General features: G+C 44.8%; 2 protein-coding genes across 10 annotated transcripts in view; one reads left to right on the top strand and one right to left on the bottom strand.

Moving 5' to 3' along the window:
• Positions 1–1,176: 1,176 nt before the first annotated feature.
• Positions 1,177–17,493, bottom strand: SLITRK3 (SLIT and NTRK like family member 3). 6 transcript variants are annotated; one of them, XR_008451212.1, is made up of 2 exons: positions 3,570–15,287; positions 1,177–2,978 (listed from the first exon to the last, which is right to left on the bottom strand). XR_008451212.1 is itself a non-coding variant. In XM_054074286.1 (2 exons), exon 2 carries the CDS (start codon positions 13,655–13,657, stop codon positions 10,838–10,840), a length of 2,820 nt encoding a protein of 939 aa, XP_053930261.1. In that variant the 5' UTR covers positions 13,658–13,675; positions 17,400–17,493; the 3' UTR covers positions 1,177–10,837. The 6 variants fall into 6 exon arrangements, 5 of the variants coding, with proteins under 5 accessions (XP_053930261.1, XP_053930262.1, XP_053930260.1 ...); XM_054074286.1 differs by adding an exon at positions 17,400–17,493 and having other exon boundaries at positions 1,177–13,675; XM_054074287.1 differs by adding an exon at positions 16,877–17,331 and having other exon boundaries at positions 1,177–13,675.
• Positions 16,140–25,865, top strand: part of LOC128853012 (translation initiation factor IF-2-like) — a 155,762-nt gene continuing 146,036 nt past the window's right edge. For 3 of the 4 annotated variants that reach the window (XR_008451218.1, XM_054074294.1, XM_054074292.1), the window contains exon 1: positions 16,140–16,510. Coding sequence is in view for 3 of the 4 variants with exons in the window: in XM_054074294.1 (XP_053930269.1) it covers positions 16,152–16,510 (359 nt within the window). In the remaining variant the exon portion in view is untranslated. The remainder of the gene's footprint in view (positions 16,511–25,865) is intronic. The other variant, XM_054074293.1, reaches the window with a different exon arrangement.

The following is a 25,865-nucleotide window of genomic DNA, read 5'->3' as shown; positions in this document are numbered from 1 at the left end:
CAAAGTGACATCAGAAAAACTTATTTGCTCAAAGTTTCCAGACGGTCAGCAAAAAAGCGGCCTCTGAGCTTTGTGATACACTATGCTTAAATTCTGATGTTCCTTGCTGAAAAAAAATTAGCCATTTGAAGATGATGTTCCTGTGCATGCCCCAGAGACACTGTATGCAACTGGTTAGCCTAACATTAGACCTGTAGGAATTAATTAAAACACAATCATTTTTTTTTCCTGCTTCCCTTCCAGTTGTCTTCATCCAGGCAAATATGCTGAAATCACAAAACTAGCAAAAGCATTGCTTTAACCAGAAAATAGTATATGAATTCAGCATATTTTCTGCATAAAAATATGACATTTGTATGGAAATGACCTATTTTCTTGAACAGGCAGCTATATATCACACCAAGTTCCACTGTAACATTTATGTAAAAGAGACTGGGAAGCACTTTCCCATAAAGTACTTATTTCCTCCAGACAAAATTATAAGGCAAAGCATAATCAAGAAGCTTAAAGGAAATATTTCACTCACTATCATACATTTTAAGGCACTGGGTATTTGTTTTGATTTCTGTCATTACTCCTTGTTTGTCTTCTGCCACAGAGGAAGCAAAGGACTTAAAAAGAAATAATCCATTCTCCCCCTTTTCTTTTCTAATCACATTACAGTGTGCAAATGATGGCAGATTGGCAGCATGACAGATCCACACTGCTTTGCTAACCATGAAAGCACAGGCCAGTTCAGAGTTGGAGGCAGAAAAACATTCCTCTGCAGTGGTACCCACCCCAAGCACGCCGTGCCTGTCCCCGCACGCAGTCGGAGTGGGACACGGGTTCTGCCACATGGGAGCCAAAACCATCACGACAAATCCACGTTACCGTGACCTACATTTATTCCAGCACAACACGCGGCAATTCAGCGATCAGCAATCACTCAGGGCAGAATGCTTAGGGGATGCTCACGGAAATCATTACTTTGCAGCTTTTCCTTTGAACATATTATGGGGCGTTATTCCAGAGACTGAGCCAGTTCCAGCTCAAATCAGGGGCAAACCTCGAAGTAAAGAGCAGGAGCACAAAATCAAAACCCTTGCCAATCCCCAGCAACTGCATGAAGGTCTTATCAATAGAAAGAAGATGTAATCATAGAATACATAACTAGTAAGTCATTTTTAGGCTCACTTTTATTACAAAATTACAATTTTAGTTAATAGTTGCACAACTACAAGATCATTTTAATGTCAGCACTTAATGAAACACTCTGATCTGATTCAATCCCATTGAATTCAAGTGCAAAATTCACCCTGGTATGAATAGCTTTCCAGCTGAGAAATTCTTGGAGCTCATCGTGAATTAAGGTGTAGCTTTTTCTGATGATGAAGTGAAATTATTTAAAATCAATTATAACATAAAAGACACAACCTGAACTAGACATTCACCGAGCTAAGATTCTTGATTTACAGCCTAACATTCTAACCCTAAATGGAAATCCATACATCACTGAGTCAAAGTAATCAGACTTCAGATAACTTATTCTAGAGCAGGAAATTCATCTTTTTTTCCCCCTCCCCCTCTGTTTGGAAGCCATTAGGATTCACTGACACTTTAACAGCAACCAGAATAATTACTAATGTGGCTATTTCACCATCAAAACTCTGTGACCATAATAGAGGTTTCCAGAGCACAAACGATCAGTAGCCACTTTCCCTTTAAAACCTGCCCTGAGTCATTTTGGCCAACACTTTATTTCACAAATATAGAACAGCTGTGGAGCAGCTAACAACTTACTCGGAGTCCTTTGGAATAGTAAAGGCCTTCCAGGCTTGTGCTCAACCACTAAGCAACACTCCTTTCTATGCAGAAAAAAAATAACTTAAGACATTTGTGCCAATATGATGTTAATGGAAGCAGCTTTTTGTTGGATTTTAAAGAAAAGGACACACTGTAGGCATGTGATTTCCCATAGTTGCATGAATATTTATATAGAGAAATATAAATTTATATAAATGTGTACGTATCTCTAGTTACACATATTATACATTATAGGCATATACATACATACATATATACACACAGTCTTATATACACCTACACAGATTTGTATATACATATATATAAATATATATATACACACAAATGCACACACACAGCTTGCTTCTTTTTAGCTAGCTATAGTTATAAATTCTCCCTCCCCCACAGAGCCAAGATGATCTGAGTTGCCTTTGCTGAACTCCCCACGGTTGCCTTTCCATCCCGAATTAAATATAATACTCATTATTCTGCCATTCTGGTTCCTGAGAAACTTGGCAACCTTTCTGAATGACTTCAGCTGCAGCAATTTCTCCTGCACTGCCTCTACTAACCTGTTCTAGGAGATGCAATATGCTGCTATGATTAAGTGTCCAAAATGCTAATATGTCTGAGAAGTGCCTCCACTGACCTACATTGAGAATGTAGGTCTTAATTCATCTATTTTTAGCCTCACAACCAAAATTCCCGTATTGTGAATAACAGTCCGAAGCAAGCCATACACCTCAATCTCTCAGAACTCTCAAAAAATTGACTTCTACATTTCAATACGCCAGCATATCCACGTATACATCCATACATACACATGGTATATATGTATATACCGTACATTCTTAGTGTTTCCTTTACACATATTAGGTGCCCTGTTCCAGTAGAAGTAACAACATACGAGGCAGTTACTGCTGCTTTGAGTTAACAGCAACAGATTCTAGGTTGTTGCAAATGAATCATCTCCATTTTATCCCTGATGCGTACCTGTTAGAGATCCATCTTATCAATGTTTTGTGCTCTGAAGGCTTTAACAGATTTTGGCTGTCTTGTAGGGGCTGGCAAAATACAAGGCATGTAATACCGCCATGGCTAACCTCAGGATGATGCTTACAAAGCTGAGTTACAGGTAGGCAATCCAGTCGATACATCTTACAGAATGAAGTCTTGAGGTGCAAAACACCACTCTATAGAAAAACCCAACAAAAATAACCTTATTTTCAACTGGCCTTCATTTCAGGCACATGTTCAATGTGCAAAACGAGGTGTTAAATCTTATTGTCAGCCAACTGAATATCTGTGCATGCAGACAGGTAAAAGCAATACTGAAAATGCAAACAATCTGGAGCCTGGTTGAGAATTGGGGCCAAACGCAGGAAAAATGTGATTCTGATAGATACTTGTTTACCTGCTCTAAAAAGAGATCTTTCAACAAGCATTGCATGTTGTTATTGACTGTTTCTAATCCAACAAGATGCTCAATTTTCAGGTGCCATTTGCATTGTTAGCCTTGGCACAGTTTCCACTTGTCACAACTTAACCCATCTCCCAGTGATGCCAATGCCATTCCTTCTATCAATGAAGAATTATTAGATACATCCACATTTCTTATGTCGTTGGTTTAAAACTGAAGGGGAGATTTAAAGAGATGGAACCGTGACTGACTCTTTGCTTTAAGGAGTGCCTTTGCTTATTCTCAGTGAGGGCTGCAGAACAAGGAGCTATGACTTGCCCTTTCTTTTGAGAGAACACTAACGTAAACTGGATCTGAAAAATACCTTTACTTGCCATATTTCTTTGCTTGCCAATACTATCCACTTTCCAAAGCAGCCAGGTTTTGGGGTCACTGCAAGAAAACATAACAGAAGTGATGCCACAAGAAACGATACTCTCTAATTAATGCATTAGCCATTTTTCAGCAGTGTGTTCATGAAGACGGATCCGATGTGCTCCTATGGGACAATCTAACAGCACCAGAGAAAATCTGCTCTGAATGAGTTTTCTGAAGAACACAAGGATAAACTTTTAAATGGTGACCATCTATTACCAACATCCAGGTTTTTTAAAGATCATATTTCACAGGAACAATACAATACGATATTTCTAAGTATTCAGCCTTCCTCTGCTTCGTGTGCACACGGGACTGGTACCTCCAGTCGTGCAGTACCCCCGGTACCTGATTACTCAGGGTGAGAGCCAATTAGCTGGCCACATCTAACCCTATAATCTCACTAATGGAAATTCCTTACATTTTCCTTCCTCTGAGTCAGGCTGTCCTGAGCACTCTCAGGAAGAACAGGCCACAGGGAGCGAACATATTTCAACTCCAAGCCTGAGTGACAATTCCTACACTCTTGAGCATAGCTCCTTCATTTTCCAAAGAAAATAAAAGAAAAAAAATTGAAAGTCTTATTAAAAAGTATTTTTTGATGAGAATTTTCACACTGCAGTGTTTTCCTCTCTCCAGTCATACTCTGAATATAAAAAAAAAAAACCCAAAAAACAACTCCCATTAATTAGCTTTGATGCGCAAAGTCAAAGCCTCCAAAGTTCAATTACAGACTTCAGTTCAAAGATTATTCAGATAATGGACATTATATAGACATACACGTATAATAACTTAGAGGCCAAGTACAAAACCAAAGGGTTTGGGTTTCTAGAAAGCTCATCTCGGTTTAGGACACTTACTGTTGTGATAGACTGGCTTCATTTTAAACAAACGTGACCTGAAAAACCATAAACAAATATGTTCCCAGAGGTCTTTAACATGAAAAAAACCTACTGTCTCCAGAAAAGCAAAGTAAAACAGAGGAAAGCAAGGAAAAAACCCAACAAAAACACTTTCTCATAATCAGTATAGCAATGCCACTTTAACATTTGGAGACAGTCATTATCTTCAGATGACATGGTCCCCGTAGGATGAAAACTCCCAAAACTTTCTTCTGCTTTCGTTTGTTTGTTTAGAAACAGTGCTACAAGAGCCCCCGCTGGCAACAGTGCCAGGTCCCACCATCAGCAGAAGGGATGGCAGTGCCTTCATAAGCAGCAGCACGGCTCAGGGCTATGCCGGTTCGACAGCGATTATCACAATTCAGAAACTCCTGCTTGAGATTATTCAAACCCAACTGCAAAATCTCATTGGTACAGAGAACCTCCCTTACTGGCACAGTGCTACAACAACACGCCAAACTGCCATACCACATGCCAGGGACAGGAATATTCCTCCACAGTTAGTGATGCCTGCTTAAATTCTCAAATACGGAGACATTCGACCCTTGGCTAACCTAAAATATTTCTTCAGAATTCGTAGAATATACAGGATATTCTTGAGAAATTTAGAAAATTCTAGTAGAAAAATAAAGGTGCTAGAAAAAGTAAATGGATATTAAAGATTCAGTATATAATGTACAACTGAGTTATCTGTATTTTATATTGTGCTATGCCCTCCGTTATTATCTATTCTTTTTAAGGCACCCAACATCTTAGTATTGCATATACATACATCTTCATAGAGTCTAAAGATTACCCCACACTTAATATTAATATCCTTAACATTCAAAAATATAAAGACTGATGCTACATCCACTATAGAGAGACCGCCCAGTACAACTCTGGGACAGGGAATTCCTATAGCAATGCCAGCAGCTCCATTCCTTTGAGCCTTCTCCCATAATTTTTCCACAAAATAAGCAAGTCGGCATTATTCTGAAAACCACCAAAATACCGACCAATTTAACAGAGAAAACACCACCGCAGGGGAGTATTTCCAAACACTTTCACAGTGATCAAAGATAACCTGGAAGTTTCACCCCAGCAGCCATACGTAGCAAAGCCAATGCTTCCATCAGAAACCTCCCTAACGCCTCCAAAAACCTCAACAAAATAAAAACAGAAGTATAAAATTTTAAAAGTGGCGAACTGTAAGGATCAAGCAAAAGACATTTAAAAAAGATTACATGAAACACAGTGGTCAGTGCTTGTTACTATTCTTGCTTTCAAGGAAAAAGGTTATACTAATAATGTATTTGCGAAAAATTTGCAATTGTTACATTAATATTATTGTTTTCTAGTTGGCCACCTATGAGACTGGGTCTAAACTCTGGTACTGATTTCCACGTTTCTCCAATCTGCTGAGATGCACTCACATTCATCTTTATAGGAATGCTATTATTTTAAAATAAAATTGCTAAAGATTTCTTGGTTAATTTGTGAATGATGTCTACCAGGAAAACTACTAAAGTGGCAGCAAAACCATTTTCTTTATATTGCTACTCATTTTATTCTGAAATAGTCACATGGAGCACTTTTCTTAATACATTTTCTAATTTTGTGAGACCGGACTTTGCTCTTCATTCAAGACTGTTGACAAAAACTAGGCAGCTATGTTGTATTTCATCGCTGGCTTCAAGGAAGCAGAATTAGGCCTCCAGTCCACACCCACACAAGGGTTTGTTCCAAGAACATTACACTTCTTCCACTAGCTTGAACAGACTTCAAAGTGGGGCATAGCTACATTTGGCAGAATAAATGAGAAATTTTTCAATAAGTGGCAAAAAAAAAAGATGTATTTCAACTCACATCAGAATTACAAAGTATTAAAAATAGCATATATTTGTACAAAGGGCTGTTGTTAGTATGAAGAAGTTGTGAAACTACATATTGAGTGAATTTACTCCACATTTCTCCCATGGAAACAACCGTGTTGCACTGCACGACCCATACATAAATTCACTGTGAAACTCAGTTACGAGGAAGTCAGATCTAGAATTCAGTCCTGGAAAACTCAGAAAATAGGAATATGCAATGCTCAGCAGCATGATTTCCAAGTGTACATAAATCCGGATTGTAAAAGCAAATGCCTTTGGAAGAAATGCAATTCTGGAACAAGTCCACACCTAAATGGCTGGAGCATTGCCAGAAGTCATACTCTTTGGTTGAGTAATGTAGATAAGCAATGAACTTCAAAACTTGCTGCCAAATTCTACACACTTTTTACACGCGAACATTTGCGTTATACCTAAAGCCAATTCATCACGTCTTATTTGTGTAACACCTCACATGAAGTAGGTACTTGAACGAAGTAGAAGCAGCATGACACTCATGACTTACTGCTTGCACGCATTAGTGTTTCAGAAACACAGAGCATTGCATATTGACATTTTGTAGAGACCTTTCTGCCCTGTTGCTGTAAAAGTTTACAGCAGAGAACACAAGTTGACCATAACTGCACCTTTCTGTCTTGTAAATGGATCAGCTGTGATGACATGCCCAAAGGTGGTTTTGTCTGAAAAGGTCTCTCACAAAATTTTGAATTAGCACAGCCTAACTCATGTCCACTGAATCTTGTAATAAATTACCTGTCCGTAATATTCGCCTAACTAGAGCAGTACAGGTCCTGGCTTGTTGTGACAGTCAGACATGTATCACTTTCCAGAAGTCGGATTATTATTCGTATCATAAAACTGAACATCTTTCTGTCACTATTGATACAGTCAAGAGATCTATGAAGCAATTTCCAAGTCTTAAACAAATCTTTTAACCCAGGTAGAATATGACAGTGCCATCAGTGACAATACCCAGGACATAGAGAAGAGCACTGATAATCGAGCACCATTATTATTCTTTCTATTGTCCTGTATGTAGTCATTATCAGTTATGACTGGGACTTACCTGGACTTTTTTTGGCTTTTCCACCTGTAGGAAGAATTTCAATATAGTCAATGAGTGAATAAAAAAACACATGACGAAAGATTTACTGCCAGGTTCTGAGCACCACCACAAGCTGAACAGCTGAAGCTGCTATCACCTACTCGTTACACAATACTGAAGGAAGTTAAAAAAATATTCATTTATTTAAAATGGTATCTCATCAAACAGCTCCAATGTAAATGCAGATCATTTGACTTTATTTGATTCCTTCCCAATATTATTAATGCTACCAATAATAGTGCTGATAATGATATAATTATCATTAATACTTCCTATTAATTAGGAGTAACCCAGGTTAAAGCATATAGAGAGTCACCCGTCACATATCAGAAGGGATGGATCCACTGTTGTTTCTTGCAGCGGATAGTAATGCTGCCACCCACTCAGCCTCAGCTCAACACAATGAAATAGCAAAGTAGAAGTCATCATAACACACATTAGATATCACAGTTAAATATCATCAACACTTTCAGAGCGAATCATCCCCAAATGATTCCAGTACACAAGGAAAAGGAAGTTTCCTACACAAGGAAAGAAAAAAAACCGTAAGCCAAAATTTATCTCCTTTAATACAAAATTCCATTCTTATAGAACAAATTTATTTCCACTGAATAAATAGATTTCTTCACCCTTTGCGGTAAGATTACTGCCTGTGGTTATGTTGAAATTCTCTTGTCTTTCTGCAGTTTAATTAAAACATAAACATTATTTGCAACTGGATTTACTATATTTGGATACAAGTATGAACACTTGTGGGTCTGATGACATCGCCAAATGTATACAGCACCACTCTCACTAGGGATTGTACTTTAACCTGATTTATACAGCTCCACGCATTACCTGCACGTAGTCCTATCAATGTAATTATTGTGATTATCATAAGAAGGATCAGACCTTTGCATTTTGGAGTTTATTACTTTTAACACGTGCATGCTCTTCTACTGCCCATTAAAAAGAAACCCCAAATGAACAAACCCCGAGAGGTTAGAGCTGAAGGCGGTAGCAATAAAAAACCCACTACAAACTCAACAGAGGGATCTGGAAACTTCAAATGTTTCACCAATACTACGGAGCTGATGCTAAATTTACAGACATTTGGAGCAGTCTCTCCATCTCAAAACGCACGCAGCTACTACCAAGGCTCGGGGAATCACTTCTGTCGCACCCAGATGCCTCTCCAAGACAGATCGACAAAAAAAGCCTGCAATAAGCATACCGGCTGAAGCTATAAATAGCGACACTTGGGGTGAAAACTAAGTATTCCTGGTTTTATCTCCCTTAGAATGCTTTGTGCTGGGCGAGATCAAGTTGTTCCCCGGAGGGAAGGAAGGATAGCTGGGTCTGAGGAGACACCGCGTGTGCTACAGCAGCTCCAGGAAGGGAAACGTTCCTTAGTCCCCCAACAACGACCGCAAGAACGGTCCTGGGGGAGTAAAGGAGCGGGGAAAAAAATAATAACCGCAAGTCCCCTGGCTAAATTACCATTACCGCTAAGAGAAATTGTATTTATATATATATTTCCGTATAAAACTCTGTATTTGAAGATGTTTAGGGTGGTGCCTCGGGAGCACCGGCGCCCCGCTGCAGCCTCTGCCCCGGTGGGGGCGCACGGGGGGCATCGGCGGCGCCGGGAGCGGAGCGGGGCGGGAGCCCTGCGGGGCACCGCGGCCGCCAGCGCTGAGGCTGCAGCGCCCCCTGGCGGCCCCGCGCAGCCAAGACAACGGGGACAAGATACCAACCGGGACCTTCCCGGGGTGGGAAATCCGATCGTCTTTGGTCTCGCTCCGGTTTCGGAGGGGAGCAAACGGGGGAAGCAGGAGCAGCGCTGCCCCAGCTGTGCGGAGGAGGGGATTGAAACCGCTGGGATGCCTTTCAGATGGCTTCTAATTTCCCTCTCCCACCCCTTCTCCGACTGCTGACTTCGCATTTAGTGCGATCGCAATGAAGATCTACAGGCAGGAGAACCGGCGCTCCTGCGAGAAATGCCACTCGAGGACGCGGTCTTAATTTCGCTGCCTATTTTTAAATGCACGGGAACTGCTATAAGTACAGTGCAACGTGGGAATACAGATTGTAAATCGGATTTTTTAAAGTCTCGGGTGGTATCTTGGCAAGAGAAGCCGTACAGGGTTTTTCCTCTGTTAACATCACAGTGCATTGAACTGTTATTAATAAAATAGCTTTCAAGGTTAAGGTGGGGGAAGGAAATCTCCGTAAGGGGAAGCTGAAGTTTCAGGTTCAAGCTTTGTATTCCTATATATATATATATGGGTACATATATATATATATGCATTTTTTTCAAAACGTTTTATTAGGAAAGCTATACCAGACGCATCACTGTACAATGATTAAACATTACCTTTACAATTTATATTCACTTGAAATTACAGAATAAATATATGCACATTGTTGTACCTTTGTGTGTGTGTGTGTGTGTGTGTGTATGAGAGAAAACATTAAAAGTGCTTCCTAAAAGCTGTTAGTGATAGGTGCCCAGTAGCTTTTTTTTTTTTCTTATTTTTTTTTTCCCCTTTACGTGTATATCTGCATGTTGCTTTTATTAGGAAAAGTGTGGATGTCCTCCAAAAAACTATGGCGTCATGATGAAGTGTCACTGAGCATCCCCTAGGTGTGTGCGCCACGTGCTTACATCCTTCGGGCTGCTCGGCTCCGGGTGGCTTCCCCAGCCCTCGGGATTCCCCTCCGCGGCCCCTGCGCGGGCGCGGAGGGGCCGGGCTGGATGCGGGGGGAGGCGGGGAGGGTGAAGGTGAGTGTGCGTGTGAGGGAGGGAGAGAGACAAGAGTGAGACATTCGAGCAAGACCCTCCCCTCCCTTCCCTCTTGCAGTTTCCAGGCATGCAGCAAACTGCGCTCGGTTTGCTTCTTTGCATTTTTTTCTTTTGTTTTTTTTTTTTTTTTTCAAAAATAAATGTACAGAATCTGTGCCATGATGGGCAAGAAGAGAGCAAGCCACAAAATTCCATCTTCCCTCCCTCTCCCCTCCAAGGGAAAATATAAAGGAAGTTTACTGCAAAGGAGAAACAAAAAAAAAAATAATAAAGAAAAAGGAAAAAAAAAAAGACACGCATAGAATTTACTTAATCAGGATCAATACAAAGATCCCCGATAATAATAATAATAATAATATACCTTAGACATGGCACAGTCAAAGTCTCAGTTTCAGTATAAAAAATAATGATTGATTAACATCTGCTGGCAAAAGTCTGCGAAGGCACTTCATCGACGGAGGATCTGAGCAGGGCCCCGCCCCGCCCCGCACATCTGGCGGGGCAGAGCGCACAGCTGTATCCTCTGCGCGGGGCCGGGGCGGGCGGCGCTCAGAACCGGTACGTGGTCTTCTCCAGGACTTCGAGGTAATCCGGCTTGGTTTGGAGTTTGGCCCTTAACTCGAGGTATTCGCTTGTGGGAGTTTGGTGGTCTGAGAAGCCCTTGCCGGCCGCGAAGAGAAGGGTTTCTTTCAGCCTGGCGTCCTGCTGGAGGTCCGGGTATTGCATGCCAGGGGGGTGCACGTGCAGTTCCTTCAGCTTGGGCACGGTGCCGTACAGGCAGTCCACGAAGCCCACGGCGCAGGGCGGCGGGCGGTCGCGGTCCCGCGGGGCTCCTGCCGCCGCCCCGAGCCCGCCGCCGCCCGCCGCCAGCCCGCCGCCCGCGGGATGCTGCGGGTGGACGGCCACGATGGTGTTGAGCTGCGAGCTGGACACGGCCAGGCTCCACTCCTGCTCCTTCTCCAGCAAGGTGCGGTAGTTGGTGCCCGGCTCCTGCGCGCCCGACGAGGCGGCGGCGGCGGCCGCGGTGTGGGAGAAGCGCTCGCCGCCCGCCCGCAGCAGCTCCGCCGCCTCGCCGCCGCCCGCCGCCTCCTCCTCCTCTCGAGGCTTGTAGATGGGGTTGTTGCACATCTGGGTCACCGGGTGCGGGATGTAGTCGTACACGTGTCCCGCCGGGGGCGCCTTCTCCGGGGAGCGCTCCCCAACGCCAACGCCGCCGCCACCACCGCCGCCGCCGCCGCCGCCCTCCTCGAAGAGCCGCGGGCAGCGCAGCGGGACGCCGCCCAGGTCCCCCGCCTCCGCCCGCGGGGCGCGGAACGGCACCTTCCTCCGTCGGCGGCGCAGCACGAAGGCGAAAAGCCCCGCGGCCACCAGGACGGCGGAAAAGAAAAGGACGAGGAGGCTGAGGATGAGCACGGAGAGCGGCACGGCGGCGGCCGGCGGCAGCTCGTAGGCGGCGGCGCCGGTAGCGGCGGGCGGCGGGGGGGCGGCGGCGGGAGGCGAGGCGGCGGCGGCGGCGGGGCGCAGCGCGGCCGGGCAGAGCGCCGCCAGCTCCAGGGAGCGCAGGTCGCGGCGGGCCAGGCGCTCGGGGCTGGCGCACAGCACCTCGCCCACCACGCTGACGGAGCTGAGCGCCTCCAGCCACTGCTTGAGCGGCACCAGGTCGCAGGTGCAGTCCCAGGGGTTGAGCTTCAGGTCGATCTGGACGATGGCGTGGAGGTGCTCCAGCACCCCGGCCACCGGCAGCGCCAAGAAGTGGTTGTTGCGCAGGTTGAGGCGCGCCAAGGAGGTGCCGGCAAAGGCGTCGGTGGGCAAGGTGCGCAGCAGGTTGTCGTTGAGGAAGAGCAGCTTCAGGTTGGGCATGAGGCTGAAGGCCGCCGGCTGGATTTCCCTGATCAGGTTGTACTCGAAGTACAGGTAATGCAAACTCTGCAAGCCCCGGAACATGCCCGGGGTGAGCCGCTCGATGTCGTTGCCGTTCAGGTACAGGCTCTTGAGATTCGGCAGGTTGATAAAAGCCCCGTCCTGCACGTAGGAGATCCGGTTGTTCCCCAGGTGTAAGAGATCCAAGGAAGAAAAATTCCAGAAATCGGAGCGGTAGATTTTCTGGATCAAATTCCCGCTCAGGTACAGCTTCTTGGCGTTCAAGGGCCTGGGCAGGAGCTCGGAGATGTTGTGGAACCCCCGCTCCTTGCAGTTGACGGTCAGGCCCAGGTCGTTGATGTGCAAACTGCAAGAGCACCCGGTAGGGCAGATGATGGGGATGGGAGGCCGGGTCTGGTAAGCAGCCACGGGCGGTTGGTTCGGCCCAGGGTACAGGCCCCGGGATGTCGGGGGAGGCCGGGGGGCCCTGGGCTGCTTGGTGGGTTTGGGCTGCTTGTTGGATGTTTTGTACTCAACAGAGGAAGCAGTGAAATGGAAGGAGGACAGCATGGAGGAAGGCTTCGTAGGCCACGCGTTCTCCTTGCTGGACGACAGCTGAGGTATGCCCAGGCTGGCTTCCACCTCGGAGTCAGACAGCATGGGGCAGAGCTTACTTCTTTTGATTTCCCGCAGGTCCTTCCCGTGGAAGTGGAAGGGGGTCTCACAGGTAATGTCCCCTACTAGGGCGGTGTAGGGGATGCGCTCCAGCCAGCTCTTCAGCTGCACAATCTCACATGTACAGTTCCACGGGTTCTCCTCCAGCTGGATCTCCATCAGGCTCCTGCCAATGTGGTCCAACATCCCACGGTACGAAAGGACTTTTAGCCGGTTCCCGCGCAAGTCCAAGTGGGTTAAGGACACAGACTTAAATAAGTTGGTGGGAAGCATGGGGATAAGATTGTCATTTAGGATAAGGACCCTCAATTTACTTAGGTTTCGAAATGCCCCGCTTTCAATCCGTTTAATGACATTGTAATCTGCCTGCAGATATTCCAGACTTTCCAAACCCAGGAAAGTGTCATTTCTGAAAATGTCCAATTTGTTTTCGTGCAAATACAACCTCTTCAGAACTCGGAGCCCATTAAAAGCCCCCGTCTGAATGTCCTGCAGTGCATTGTTCCCAAGGTTAATAGACACAGCATTGTTCAAGTGAAGAAAACTGTTGGTGTACAATTTCCTCATGGAATTCCTCTGCAGATAAAGTTTAAAAGGTCTCGACCACGACTCTGTTATCTGACTAATATTTATAAATCCTTTGTTGTCGCAATGTATATGGAAAAGGCTCTCCTTCACTTCACAGTAACATGGATCAAAGCAGGGCTCATCAAGTTCCTCCGAGTCCTCTATCAAGGGAATTGGTGTAGTCCATGCTAGAGCAATTGTGCTTAGAAGAATTATCCACAACATCCTTCCTTTATAAAGCGTCTCTGCCGTGGAAGGTTTCATCATTTGTTGATGTTTACAAAACTGCAACGGGAAGAAAAATGTAGATTTCAGTATTGCTGTCCTGCCCCGCTCTTTTTATTAAGCCCCTACCTGATAGACTCGTGTTAGGCTCCTGGAAAGTTCAGCAATTGTTGGACAGATGTTCACAACCAACTCTAGGGGTGTCGGATGGGTGAGCCTTGCCCTGATTTATACTTAAGAGATGTTAGAAGGTTTGATCACGCGATATCAGCCTCCCTTATCCCCCCCCCCCTCGCCTTTGGTAAATGCCACCTATAAAGAGGATGGCACATGCAGACCACACAGCAACACGAGCACACAGGCTGAACGTGTTGCGTCTTTACATGTTTTCCGCCATAGGACCAGTGTTTAGAACTACACGTTAGGTCACACTTGTTCGCAATTTTAGCTTTGTAGACATCATAGTCCGCGTTGACTACGGGGGGCAGTACCAGTGGGTAGATTTCTCCAGCGTCAAACTGTATCTTTCATACATGCAAACTCGCAAAGTTATTGAATCTTAATCCTCGAATCTGTCTCCCTCCCAGCTCAATATATTCCATACATAAGTTCAAAGGAATGTGCAAGGTTTGCTGATGTCCCTGGCAAAACGATTCCCTTCAGAAATCCCAACATTATCTTTAAAATAGTGCTTAACAACCCTGATGTAAAAGAAAATCTTTCCATTTCAAACACACCGATGAATTAATGCAACTGGTATATTATCAGATAAATACATACCACATATTAGTCATTTTAGCTGATTAAAGCATTTAGAGATGATTAATCTTTCTAAAGCACATGCCCATGCGATCAGCAGATCTAAAGGGAAGTGACAGCTAAAGAGGCACCTAGGATTGAAACGCTCAGCTTGCCTTGGATTAGGGTATTCTGCGCCCCCAGGACCAAGCAGGAGACCCGGTTAAAAAGCTGAAAGTGGAAGAAAAAATACCTTGACACTTACCAGCCGATAAATTATCTATCCTACTATATACGTTTCCGAATGAAGACACCATTCTTCTCCAATCAGATGAAAATAATACTGTACTAATGAGATGCAGCTCCTTCAACATATGGTTTCACCCTTCCTTTCACCAGATATTTTAAATGTATGGGCACAGAGAAATGCTAAGGATGGTGATAATAACGGCGGTGATGCAGCCTTCCTTGAATCACTGAAATGCCCATTAGAATTATTTGGAACGATCGTTGCTTTTAGTCTTAATCTTTCAAGAGAAAAGGTCCTTTTTGCCTTCCTTGTGTATGAACTAGAAAATTTTGCCCCCCATCCACAAACTTAAGAGCAGGCAGATGCATTTAGGGGAGAGAAATGCCAGAGGAACAGAAATCCTTAGGATCAACTTGCAAATGAAGCCCTCCCCTGTGGGAAAGAGATGGTTGAAAGCACGAAAAGAGAAATACCCTCCGCAATTAAAACCAGCATCTAATTGGGAAGAAGGGAGAGAGATGAGAGCTATATTGCAGTATCAGTCTCTCTGTCTCCTTTGCAAAATATTAGCCTCTTAAGTTCTTTCTCTTCTGCAAGGGCTGTAATGAAAAATAAAAAAAAAAAATAAATAAAGAGGATTATTATATCTCCTTTTTGGAAGAGGGGTGTCTTTAACCCTAGGCGGAAACAAAAGGATCCAGAAAGGTTGTACTTACCGGTTTGCAGGAGAGATTTTAGCACATCGTTACCAAAAAAAAAAAAAAAAAAGAGGGGAAGGGGGAAAAAAAAGCTCGAGTTTAAAGATTGCTGGTTTCTCTCTGTCTCTCCCTCTCTGTCTCTCTCTCCCTCTCTCTCTACTCCTGCTGAAGCTGAGGCAAAAGGAAAAAAAAAAAAAAAAAAAAAAGCAGGGAAAAAAAAAAAAAACAAACAAGCCTGAGACGTGCTGGGAATGCAATGAGCCCCTCAATGATCTTCTTTAGGATGCAGAGCTGCTGTTTGGCACACTCAATGGAGGAGGGAGGAGAGGGGCTGCTGCAGGCTCCGGTGCCGCCGCCTTCTCCGGGCAGCGCGGAGCGGGAGGGTTGGGGCGCGCCGGCGAACCGCGGGCTCCTCTCCTTCTCCGCGGGGGGGTGTGCGGGAGTGCGTGTGCGTGTGCGCGCGTGTGTGTGTGTGTGTGTCTGCTGGTGTTGCCCTGGATCAGGCTTTTCCACGTCATGAAAATGAGCTTCAAGAAGGGGAACAAATGAAGGGGGCGCGCTTGGCACCAGGTCGGGGGCGCGCATTTGGGAAGCCCTGACTATACATTTTTTTTTTCCCCTTGCCTTTTTTTTAATTTTTTTTTTTTTTTTTTAAGAGAGAAGGAGGGGGGCTGGTTGGCGGAGAGGAAGGGAAATGGGAAACGAACAGATGGGGGAGGAAAAAAAAAACAAGAAGAATCAGGGAGGGAAAAGCCTCCGGGATGGGTCACAATTTGCACACGCACCCCTCCCTTAAAAAAAAAAAAAAAAAAAAAGCAAAAAAAAAGCCCAACTCTGGCGGAAATCAAAGATGCTCTGCCTGCAAGCCCCAGCTGCGGCGGAGAAAAGCCGGGCGGGCCCTGGAAAGGGGCAGCGCTGCCCCGGCCCGGCCGCCCCGGCTTCCTCCTCCGCGCACCCCTGCGCTGCCAGCACCTCCTCCTCTCTCTCTCCCTCTCTCTCTGTTCCCTCCTGTCCCGGTGCCGTGCCGCCGCTCCAGCCTCGCAGCCTCTCCAGTATCCAGCAGCCACAGAGGCAAAGCCAAAAAAACCCTCGAGGGAGACAGCCGGCACCTTTCGCATCCTTCCAGCCTGCGCGGTCGCCAGCGCGGAGCGTGCGCGGCGGCGGAGGGCAGCGCGGCCGGTCCCTGCCGGCCCCTGGAGCCGCAGGCAGGTAACGGGGCTACGCGGGGACAAGCGGCCGCGAGGGGCGGCGGATTCGCGGAGGAGGGCGCAGGCTTGCGCGGCTTCGCCCGTAGCTGAAAGTTGGAGCGCGAGATGCTCCGGGAAGGGGTTCGAGAGTGGGTGCTGCGGGTTCTGCCTCTCCAGGTCTCTGAGAAGGGAAGGGCTGCGGGCAGGGGGGTGACCCCGCGGTGCCTCTGGCACCCGCACCCATGCACACCCCAACCCCTCCCCAGGCGCACACACACAGCCGCGCGCATCTCCGGGGGCATCCGCTGCACCCACCTCCCAGCGCTCTCCTTACACCCCAACTCCCCATCCCACACGCCCGAGGGGATCGGCCGGGAGCAGACTTAACTGGAACCGCGGCTCGGCAGCAAAAAGTTGACGGGCAAAGCTGGAGGGACGGCAGGGAGCGCCCTGGAGCGCCCGCACCCCCCCGCCGCCCCGCCGGCGCTCTCCGCGGGCAGCGGCGCTGCCTCCGCGGCCGCGCAGCATCTTCCCCGGCCTCCAGAGCTCTCCTTTCACCGGTGCAATATGGACGCACGGCTCCCTCCTTAATTAAATTGCTGCATCATTCATTTTCCTGACGCGGGGAGCAACGTGGGGGACCGGCAGGCAACGTGCACCTGGCACGCACCCCTCTGGAGCGAAAACGGGAGAGGCGACGGGAAAGGGCGAAAGGGGAAATCACAACAGTTTGTTCTGGTATCAAGCTGACACGGCGGCTTTAGCAGCAACTGAGAGAAACGACCTATGCACGTCCCCCCCCCCCCGCTCTGTTTTGGGGGGAGAGGGAGGGGAGCGGGGTGCCCCCCGGTGCCGAGCGCAGCGCTCCGGGCGGGCAGATGGACCGGCGGCTGCAGCCATCCCACCCTGACCTTGCGCTGCTGCTTTTCCCGGCCGGCAACTTTCCGGAATGCCACCCAATAACGCTCCTCATCCTTTTCAGGGCTGCTGCCTTCCAAGTTTTGCAGATGGGCTGGGGAAAAGAGGAGGGAGGGCGACGGGGGAGGGGGTGTGGGGGGGAGCTGGGAGGGGGATGGCCCTTGAATGCAAATGAGAGAGCGCTGCAGGGCTCCTCGGGGATGGCAGCGGCCCCGCCGGAGCCCCCGCTAGCCCAAAGGGCGCCTCGGCAGCCCCCGGCCAGGGCTCTCGCCCCCTCCTCGGCCGGTACACGGGGCAGCCCTGCGGGTGGAGGGGGTGCCGCCCTCCCATCCCGCTGGCATCCTTTCTGTGTCCTACAGCTCGGCAGAGAGATGAGGAGGCGATCTTGGCTCGCCGGAGAGGCGGCTTCTCCCTGGGTTTGACCGGGTTGAAAGACCTGTGTCCCCTTGTCTCCCCAGTCAGGAGACAGAAGTCACCCCAGGCCATGCCCCTACATCTCCCTCCTGTCACAACAGCTCACAGCCTTTCTGTCTCTGCGCCTTTTGTCGCCACAACCTGCTGAGGACAGGATCCGCCTGAGTGTGATTGGCAGGAGCTCTGGCTAAGGCTGTGGCGGACTGATGTAACCAAGATTAGGACGTCACTTGGTTATTAAGAATAATTATTACTATTGGCAAGTGAGCTATTTCCTTGCAAAACCCTGTCCTGTGGAGCTTTGGAGTGACTGAAGATGCGTGTCATCCTGGTGGGAGGCTGGCAGGTGGCCTCCTGGCTGCTTCTTTCTAACCTCAGCTGTAATCACTGAAATGAAGCTCCCCCCTTGCCCCTCCCAGCCTGGTGAAAATAAGAGAGAAATCATGGGTAAGTTTTGTGACAAATTAGAAAAGGATACTTGAACAATTATTGCACCTTTCCGAAAGTATCATTACGGCATTACATTTCCACTGGAGACAACCATTCCCCCCACTGCAGTCATTGCAACGCAGTCATTTAATGCTTCATTCAGTCTGCAGTGTAAAACAGCCCCGTCCCTCTCTGGTGGAAGTGGCAATGGTTGAGGGGAAGAGGGAGTTTTCTACCAAAGCTCGCCCTGCCTATCCAGAAAGAAACACTCCAATCTGTAATAGCGTCTTCTGTCTCAAGCAATCTGTGGTAAGGGCAAAAGCAATAAATAGCGCAAGGGCAAGGGAGACTCTTCTGTAATTACTACAGAGGGGAGCTGCTTCCTGACTCTCTATATTTTGTTAAAGGAAGGAGTTTAGAGGTTCAAAGGTTTTAGGTATAGCCAGCACCGAGGCTCCAGCTGCATTTCTGCCTAAAAACCCTGGCAAAGCTTGCTCCTGCCAGGCATTTGCACCCAGCTGTGGTGGCAAGGAGGGCGGAATGCCTCAAGCTGCCGTTTACCAGGGCAGGTGGACATGTGGGAACCAAGTGTGGGAGGGGGAGCAGAGAGGTACGAGCAGGCTGCAGTACTGATTAATCCCAGGATGCAAAACTGGCATGTGCTTGCTTGGGAGAGCTGCCAGACAGGTGCTCCAGGGAGAGGTCCTTGCATCTTGCCACCAGGATGCAGAGCAAGGCTTGCAGCTTGGAGAGGGCTTCCCATGGGGCACCCTGCCTCTGGAAGCCTCCTTGACATAATGTGGAAATCCGTGAATTAGGAGGAAAGGCCAGAGTGCCGGGCTGTGGGAACTACAATGCTGTAAGTCTGCAGCATGCAGAGAGTGGTCCTGGGCAAAAACATTCACAGCTACAAAGGCTGCGAGAAGCAGACGTCTGAAAACACCATCAGTCTGACTCGGCTGGGTTTGGAGCTCAGCCTTATGGAGCAAGGGCTTAAAATTCCTTTACTGGCATGGTGACCCCTCTTGTGTCCTCGTGAGATTTCCGTTTGTTTGGTGTGTTCCAATGAATATATTTGAAGTTGAGATTTTCTCTCAGCCTGCCTTTTTAAAGAGAACCTTTTGAATATTCTTGGTTTTGTATATTATAAATTGTGCAAACTGAGAAATTTTACTGTCTTTGAAAATGTTAGTAGAGGATGGAGAATCTTATTTGCATAGCAATTAATGAAGCAGTTTATGAGGCTTAACTTTTCCTTTCCCCTCTCCATTGCTTAGTTCATTTATCAAACAGACAGATAAAGAAACAAAATTACCAGGTGGAATTTACCTACAGTCCTTCTTTGAAAGAGAATATTTCTGTTAAATTTTGTGTCCTATTGTCCTCATACTGTTTTGGAGACCACCGCCTCTCAGGTCATTGTATCAGCAGTTCAGACTCATCTCAAAGGGATCTGAATTTGGTGCAGAGGGCTGTCCTGTCTCCCTTAAGTCAGTGCAGAGGTTTCGTTGCTGGCAGATGATATTTGGACCGTGAGAACTCAGGCCAAGGCTCAGTCCTTCTTTTGACGTTAAGGGGAGCTGCTGGAGGCCCTAAGGTACCTTCAACTTGTTCCTGGTTGCTTGGCTGAGGGCTGGTATCCTTTCCTCTGTACAGCCCAGGTATTTGACGTGACATATGTAAGTACAGACACAGATTATTTGAACTCCATAAGCATTGGTGAATACACACGAAATGGACGATATGTAAGAATTTTAAATGGGGGCGTTCCAGCTAGAATCCTTCGGGCTGGAGAACTTCTTATGTCAAACAGATGCTCCTGGCCACAATTTTTACCGTTAGTCACCTAATTATCAGTTTGATATTATTCTATGGAATGGCTGTTATTTTTCCCAGGGCGATTATACCCACTATAACTGATAGATTGGTTTTAGATGAAGTTAAGAAATAACAACGCACCAAATTATATTATCATGGACTACTGCTAGTGTAAAAGTCCTCAGCTACTTCAAACTCAATAGGACATTGAAGCTGTACAGAAACCCCAGCCATGCCCCAAGTAACAAGCTGTATGTAATTGCTTTTTACTCATGGGACTTTTAAGCAGAGAAATTTTGCCCAGTATTTGATGATATGTGTAAATATTAAAAAGGAAGGAAGATAGAACTAATGGATAGTGTTAAAACAGAACAACAAATACCAGCAAATCATCAGTGCAGTATTTTTAATGCATTGTTATTAAAAGTACAAGAAAAAAGCGGGCAAAATAAAAGAGAGTTTTTTACTGGACAAAATTGGCAGTTCTGTTATTCTCACTGATTCTTGACATTTTAAGATCAGGTTTTTATCTGATGATTCAATGGCCTAAATATTTCCTTCTAGTAAATCAGGCACGGATATAGCTTTTTCCCTACCTCAGGCACGTAAGCCTACGGTTTTTTTTTCCTAAATGTGCTGATATTTATTATAGCCAGTGTCAAAAAACTTTGCAGTCCGTTTATATATCACCTTCTCTTTGGCCTTTATTAGAATGATATACAGTCATGGTTAGGCATGCACAACTTCCTTTGACAGCAGCCAGAATTTCATGTGTGGATCAAAGGTAGAATAATTCCCTTAGGGTGATCTCTTCCCATCAGAACTAGAGTTATGAGCTCTGCTCCAGTGCAGAGAGGGGCTTCTTCAGTTCTTCCCATACTTCATACAGGCAATTCTGCAGCCATGGAGGCACATCTGCCTTCATGCCAACGTACTGCATCTGTATTTGAGCTTTTTTTTTCCAGTAAAGAGAAATATTTTTACCTAGTCGTACAGGTACGGGTTCTGATGTCCTAAATGAGGCTGAACATGGACTACACAAACGAAGAACATGGACTCGGAACTGTGTTTTCTGAATCTCTCCATCCATTAACCTAAGATCCCAGTGGCACAGACTTTCAGATGATAACTGATACATTTCTCCCATAAGAAAAATCTTAGATAATGTGAAAACAATGTTTGAATTCTCTTAGGTGAAATGCTTGTTACAGAATATTCATCGTGATTTATTTTTACATGTACACACTTTGCCTGTTAATATTTTCTTTTCCAAGTGCTAGTTAGCTTTGCTTAGTTTTCTTTTCATCTTGCGAGCTAATCTGATGTACCTCCTGGTCCCTTTATTTTGTCTGGGAACACAAAAATGGATATTACCCTACAGCGTGTGCTGTAAGCAACAGCATGGATTTTCAGGGCATCTGGATTTAGAGTTGCCAGAATTAGAAACATGAGCCCAACGAGATCATGCTAGGGCAATTCCCCAGTACCAAGCTATAAAGCCAATCAATTTAAAATGTAATAGAAGGCACTATTACTGCACTGAATTCTGTGTGAAGGAAGGCACTTACTGCTCATTTGGAAAGAAAAGCTCATATTCTAAATTGCTTTTCAGATCAGTCTTGATCCTACTTTTAGTGATGCCAACGGTGACACTTCCGTTCAGCCCACTGGTGCCAGAATTTTACATTTACTGTTAACTACTTCTCCTCGTCCCTCTTTCCTCTCTTTCCTAAGCTCCCTGTCAGCACCGCTCCTTGCAGTTCCTCTTTGAGGATAGTTAGGACATAGATACAGACCTTATCATTCAGCTCAGAGGCAGCAAGATGGATAGTCATTTTAATCTCTTAGAAAAAGTAGTTCAACAGTTGTGGAAGAGATGGTGAGAATGATGTCTTCTCTGCTCTTGCAAGTCTTGCCCTCCTTTCTTTTTGCTACTGATGACACAAATCTTATGGTAGCCTCTGGTTATGAGTAAGAGGTGAACTTTCATCCGAAGTGTGCTCGGCTATCAAGTTCAAGATGAGCTGACTCACTGATTCCAGTTACCTGTAGTGGAAGTCGTGGACTAACATAAGTCAGTAAAAATGGCAAAAGATAACTAGGTCTTACACTCCCGGATCTTTTCTAACATGTAATACTATAATACTTGGGTTTCTAGCGCGTGACACACTAACACATTAGCAGCCACTTAAGATATAAATTTTATTATGATAAAATTATTAAATGATGAGAGACAGAATCAGCTAAAGTATCTGAGTGTATCTTCCTCGGCCTTCAACTCCAAAAAAACCCTGGAAGAGCATTTTCTTCCATCTTTCCCCCAAGCCAGGGAATGAGGTGACTGTCCTCACTTAGGCAATGGAAACTGATACCAAAATTTCAGTAATGTGGCTATGGAGACATTCCCACTTCCCTTCATCATTTAGTATCATTTTGTACAAGAGGCAAAGGCTGAGGAGAATAGCTGCTTTTCATTTTTCAAATACCACAATAGGTCTTTGTTGAGGTTTGTTTTTTTTTTTTTTTGCTATTTTAGATAGTACCACATTGCCTTTATAAGAACAGTGTGAAGCACCATTTTTGATCATTATGTCCAAACAGTCATTCCATCTAGGTGTATGAGAAGGATCCGAGGTCTAGAAAGTAAGACCTGTGAGGAAAGAGTAAATTAGGGCTATTCTAAATAGAAGGGTAGGAAGAACATGATAATACTTTTAAATTATACAAAAATATGTGAAAAATAAAGGGAATGCCTTGTTCTCTACGAATAACATCAGAGAGACAACAAGAAATTGATCTTAATTTGTGACTAGAAAGATGTACATCAAATAATAGGAAGGTGTTTTTGATAGCGAGGATGGCAAAGACTAAGGAGGTTGCAGAGCATCTAGCATAAAAGATCTGTAAAAAGGCAGGTGAGGTTCTGTGTCAAGAATATCGGATGGCAATTCCAGTGGCCCAGAGGTGGATTAGGTGGTCCCCGAGCATCCTTCAAACCCTACATTTCTCTGATTGTCCACGTTGAGGGACAAATTGTTTGTGATCTTATAATATAACCCTTAATATATGTATATGTATATGTATATGTATATGTATATGTATATGTATATGTATATGTATATGTATATGTATATGTATATGTATATATCTTAATTAAATACAGTAGGAGAACTTAATAAAAATGAGATTTGGAACCAAATTCCAATAGAAACGAAGACATAAAAAATGAACATGAAAGAACTGAAGATTTCTAGGTCAACAGTATATGCATGGCTAAGTCATAGACTGAGTATCGTATATCCAAGCAATGAACATACGCAACTGGCTAAAATCTTAATCTCGAAAGTATATATATGTATACACAAACACACGCATGCGTACCTACATCCTTGGATGATTTTATCTGTCTATATTTTTTCAAGGTTCTTGTGTTTAGGGTTTTTATTTTTTATTCATTTTCTGTCTTTCTGTACCACCCATCTATCTCTTGTTGACTAGCTGGCTAGAAATATCAGCTTCTCAGGTAGTCACCTTCCAGAAACTGGAATTTTAGGAAAAATCTCAATATAAGAATATTTAAAACTCTGAGAACTGGGAGTCCTGATACAGAGAAAAATCTTCGGTGTTAGTGTAAGAACAGTACCATGTTGTAATGTAAATCCATAACAATACTCAGCATTTCTGAACCACTTTTATAGTATTAAGTGTTAGCAGATCAAAGTATGAAAGGAAGGCTTCCTTTTAGCTGTTGATTTAACTAGGCTTAAAATCCAATGAATAAATCGTACGTAGTTCATCAGCATGTGGCATGCACAGTGCCTACATACCAAATAATAAGCTGCACATCCCACTGTGAACATTTTATGGCCAAAAGACTGCAAGAACATCACCGTGGAACTGTCAATATAAAACATGTAATGGACCCATAAATGAAATCAATGGATATTGGTTTAAAATCAAGCCCATAAATATATGTCGCACCTGTCCTCTGGGTGGTCAGCAGCAATCAAGCTGTTGTATTCTGAACGTATTTTCAAGCTGAAGCTGTCTGGTTTGTCCTTCCTTGCTGAGTGGTATCAAGGAACAAAGTGAAATATCGAAGTGATACAGTGCACTGCAAAGGCTGCAGCCAAAGTGATGTTAATATATCAAGATAAATGTACAACAGACCCATGAAAATTTGAGGCTAATTACATTTTACTATGTTAACCCTTTTAGGAAAAAAAATAAATCAATGAAAGGAGATTTACAGGAACTGTTATTACCACCCAGCAAGCTTCTGCACTTTCCTACAGAGATTACTGTCAATATGGAAATAGTCTAACATAAGGATTAATAATAATAATTTACACTGTGGGAGTGCTGAGGTTTTCCTCCACGCGAGGTACTGTAGGAACAAAAAGCGATAGATGGGAGAGCTTCCCACCTGTGACCAATGTGTGTGAATCTTATTGCGATTATTCCTGTTCGTACTTAGAATTCTATCTCAGTGCATAATAAAATCAACTAAATTCTTACTGTAGTTCTCCAAAAGTTTACTGATATTAACTGGCAGTTTTCATTATTTTTCTAAATAAGCCATAAAGGAAGATCCAACATTTGATGTCTCTCTACCAAAGGTCCCAAATAATTACCGGACTGGTTTTAAGAGTGCATCGCATCCTGCTAACCCAGATGCTTCTTTCAGCAACTGCTCAGGGGAGCACACAGGCTTAAGGACTTTGTCTGCTTTTTAGTGCAATTTTTGTTTTCTTGCTTAATTTTTAGAGATAGTATTAGGAAGTTGTTAAATTGCATTGTTTAAAATATGATCTTATGTTTTACCATTTAAGTAGCTGACATTTGGGGAGAATCCATTCCTAGTGAAGCCATTTAGGGTCATCTTTACATGAATGCTATTGAAGAATCCTTCAAATTTTAATGATTTTCCAACTGAAATACACAAGCTGGACAAGCTGCCAGACTGCATCACTGACACCTTCGTGTTACTCCTGACCTGCAGGGCACACAGGTGCTACCAGGGCCAGCATTGGACGCAAGGAAGCAGGCAGCTGCTTGATACACACGGGTAGCAAAACAGCTCTGCAGCATCTTGAAAAATCTGATTTTTGCTGCTGAGATAAGATATCTAAGTGTTTTGGCAGGTGTTGCTAAAAGTTACCCTGTAGATGTTAAAATTTTCATGTTGTCATAGGTGTGTAGATATTGTCCAAGCGGAGGCCAACTTATTTATTTATTCTAAAATATGTAACTGAAATATATACTGGATCTGTTAAACTGGATTAAAACATGAAAATGGCAGTATTGCAAAACTGCCAAAACCCCTATGAAAACACACACATTGTCTGATTTTCTGGTGTGCGATGCAGATGAAAATGACGTTTTTTTTTTCAAACCATTTGCATATCTGTAAATGACTGCAAGGCAGGGTAGAATGAGGCCAGCTGGATTCAATTAAAGAGAAAGGTAAAAGGCTTTTGCTTCTGATTTTCATTTTACAATTTAGAGCTGGGTCACATTTTGAATTCCTTTACAGACTTTTGAAATACGAGTAAAGTTCTCAACAACACATTCCAAGTGTAGAAGTGCATGCTGAACAGAATTATATACAAAAAAAAAATCTCTTTTTATAGTAATAATTAATGTTTTGTCTTGTGCAGTTTTTCAGATGATCCACATAAAGCACATTTTAGGGCAAGCTGCTTAGAGAGATTTCAGGAGACACTAATCCACAGAACTATCGCTGAAAACCTAAACGCAACGTCACGTGGAAGCCTTATCACAGCAAACCCACCCAA

This window comes from Cuculus canorus, chromosome 9 (genome assembly GCF_017976375.1).
Source record: "Cuculus canorus isolate bCucCan1 chromosome 9, bCucCan1.pri, whole genome shotgun sequence".
Classification (NCBI taxonomy): Eukaryota; Metazoa; Chordata; class Aves; order Cuculiformes; family Cuculidae; genus Cuculus; species Cuculus canorus.
Note: the sequence above shows the minus strand (reverse complement) of the source record. Positions and strands in the feature narration are given on the sequence as shown.

Coding starts and splice junctions, on each gene's coding strand:
- SLITRK3 (XM_054074286.1), bottom strand. CDS start 13,657: ATGATGAAACCTTCCACGGCAGAGACGCTTTATAAAGGAAGGATGTTG.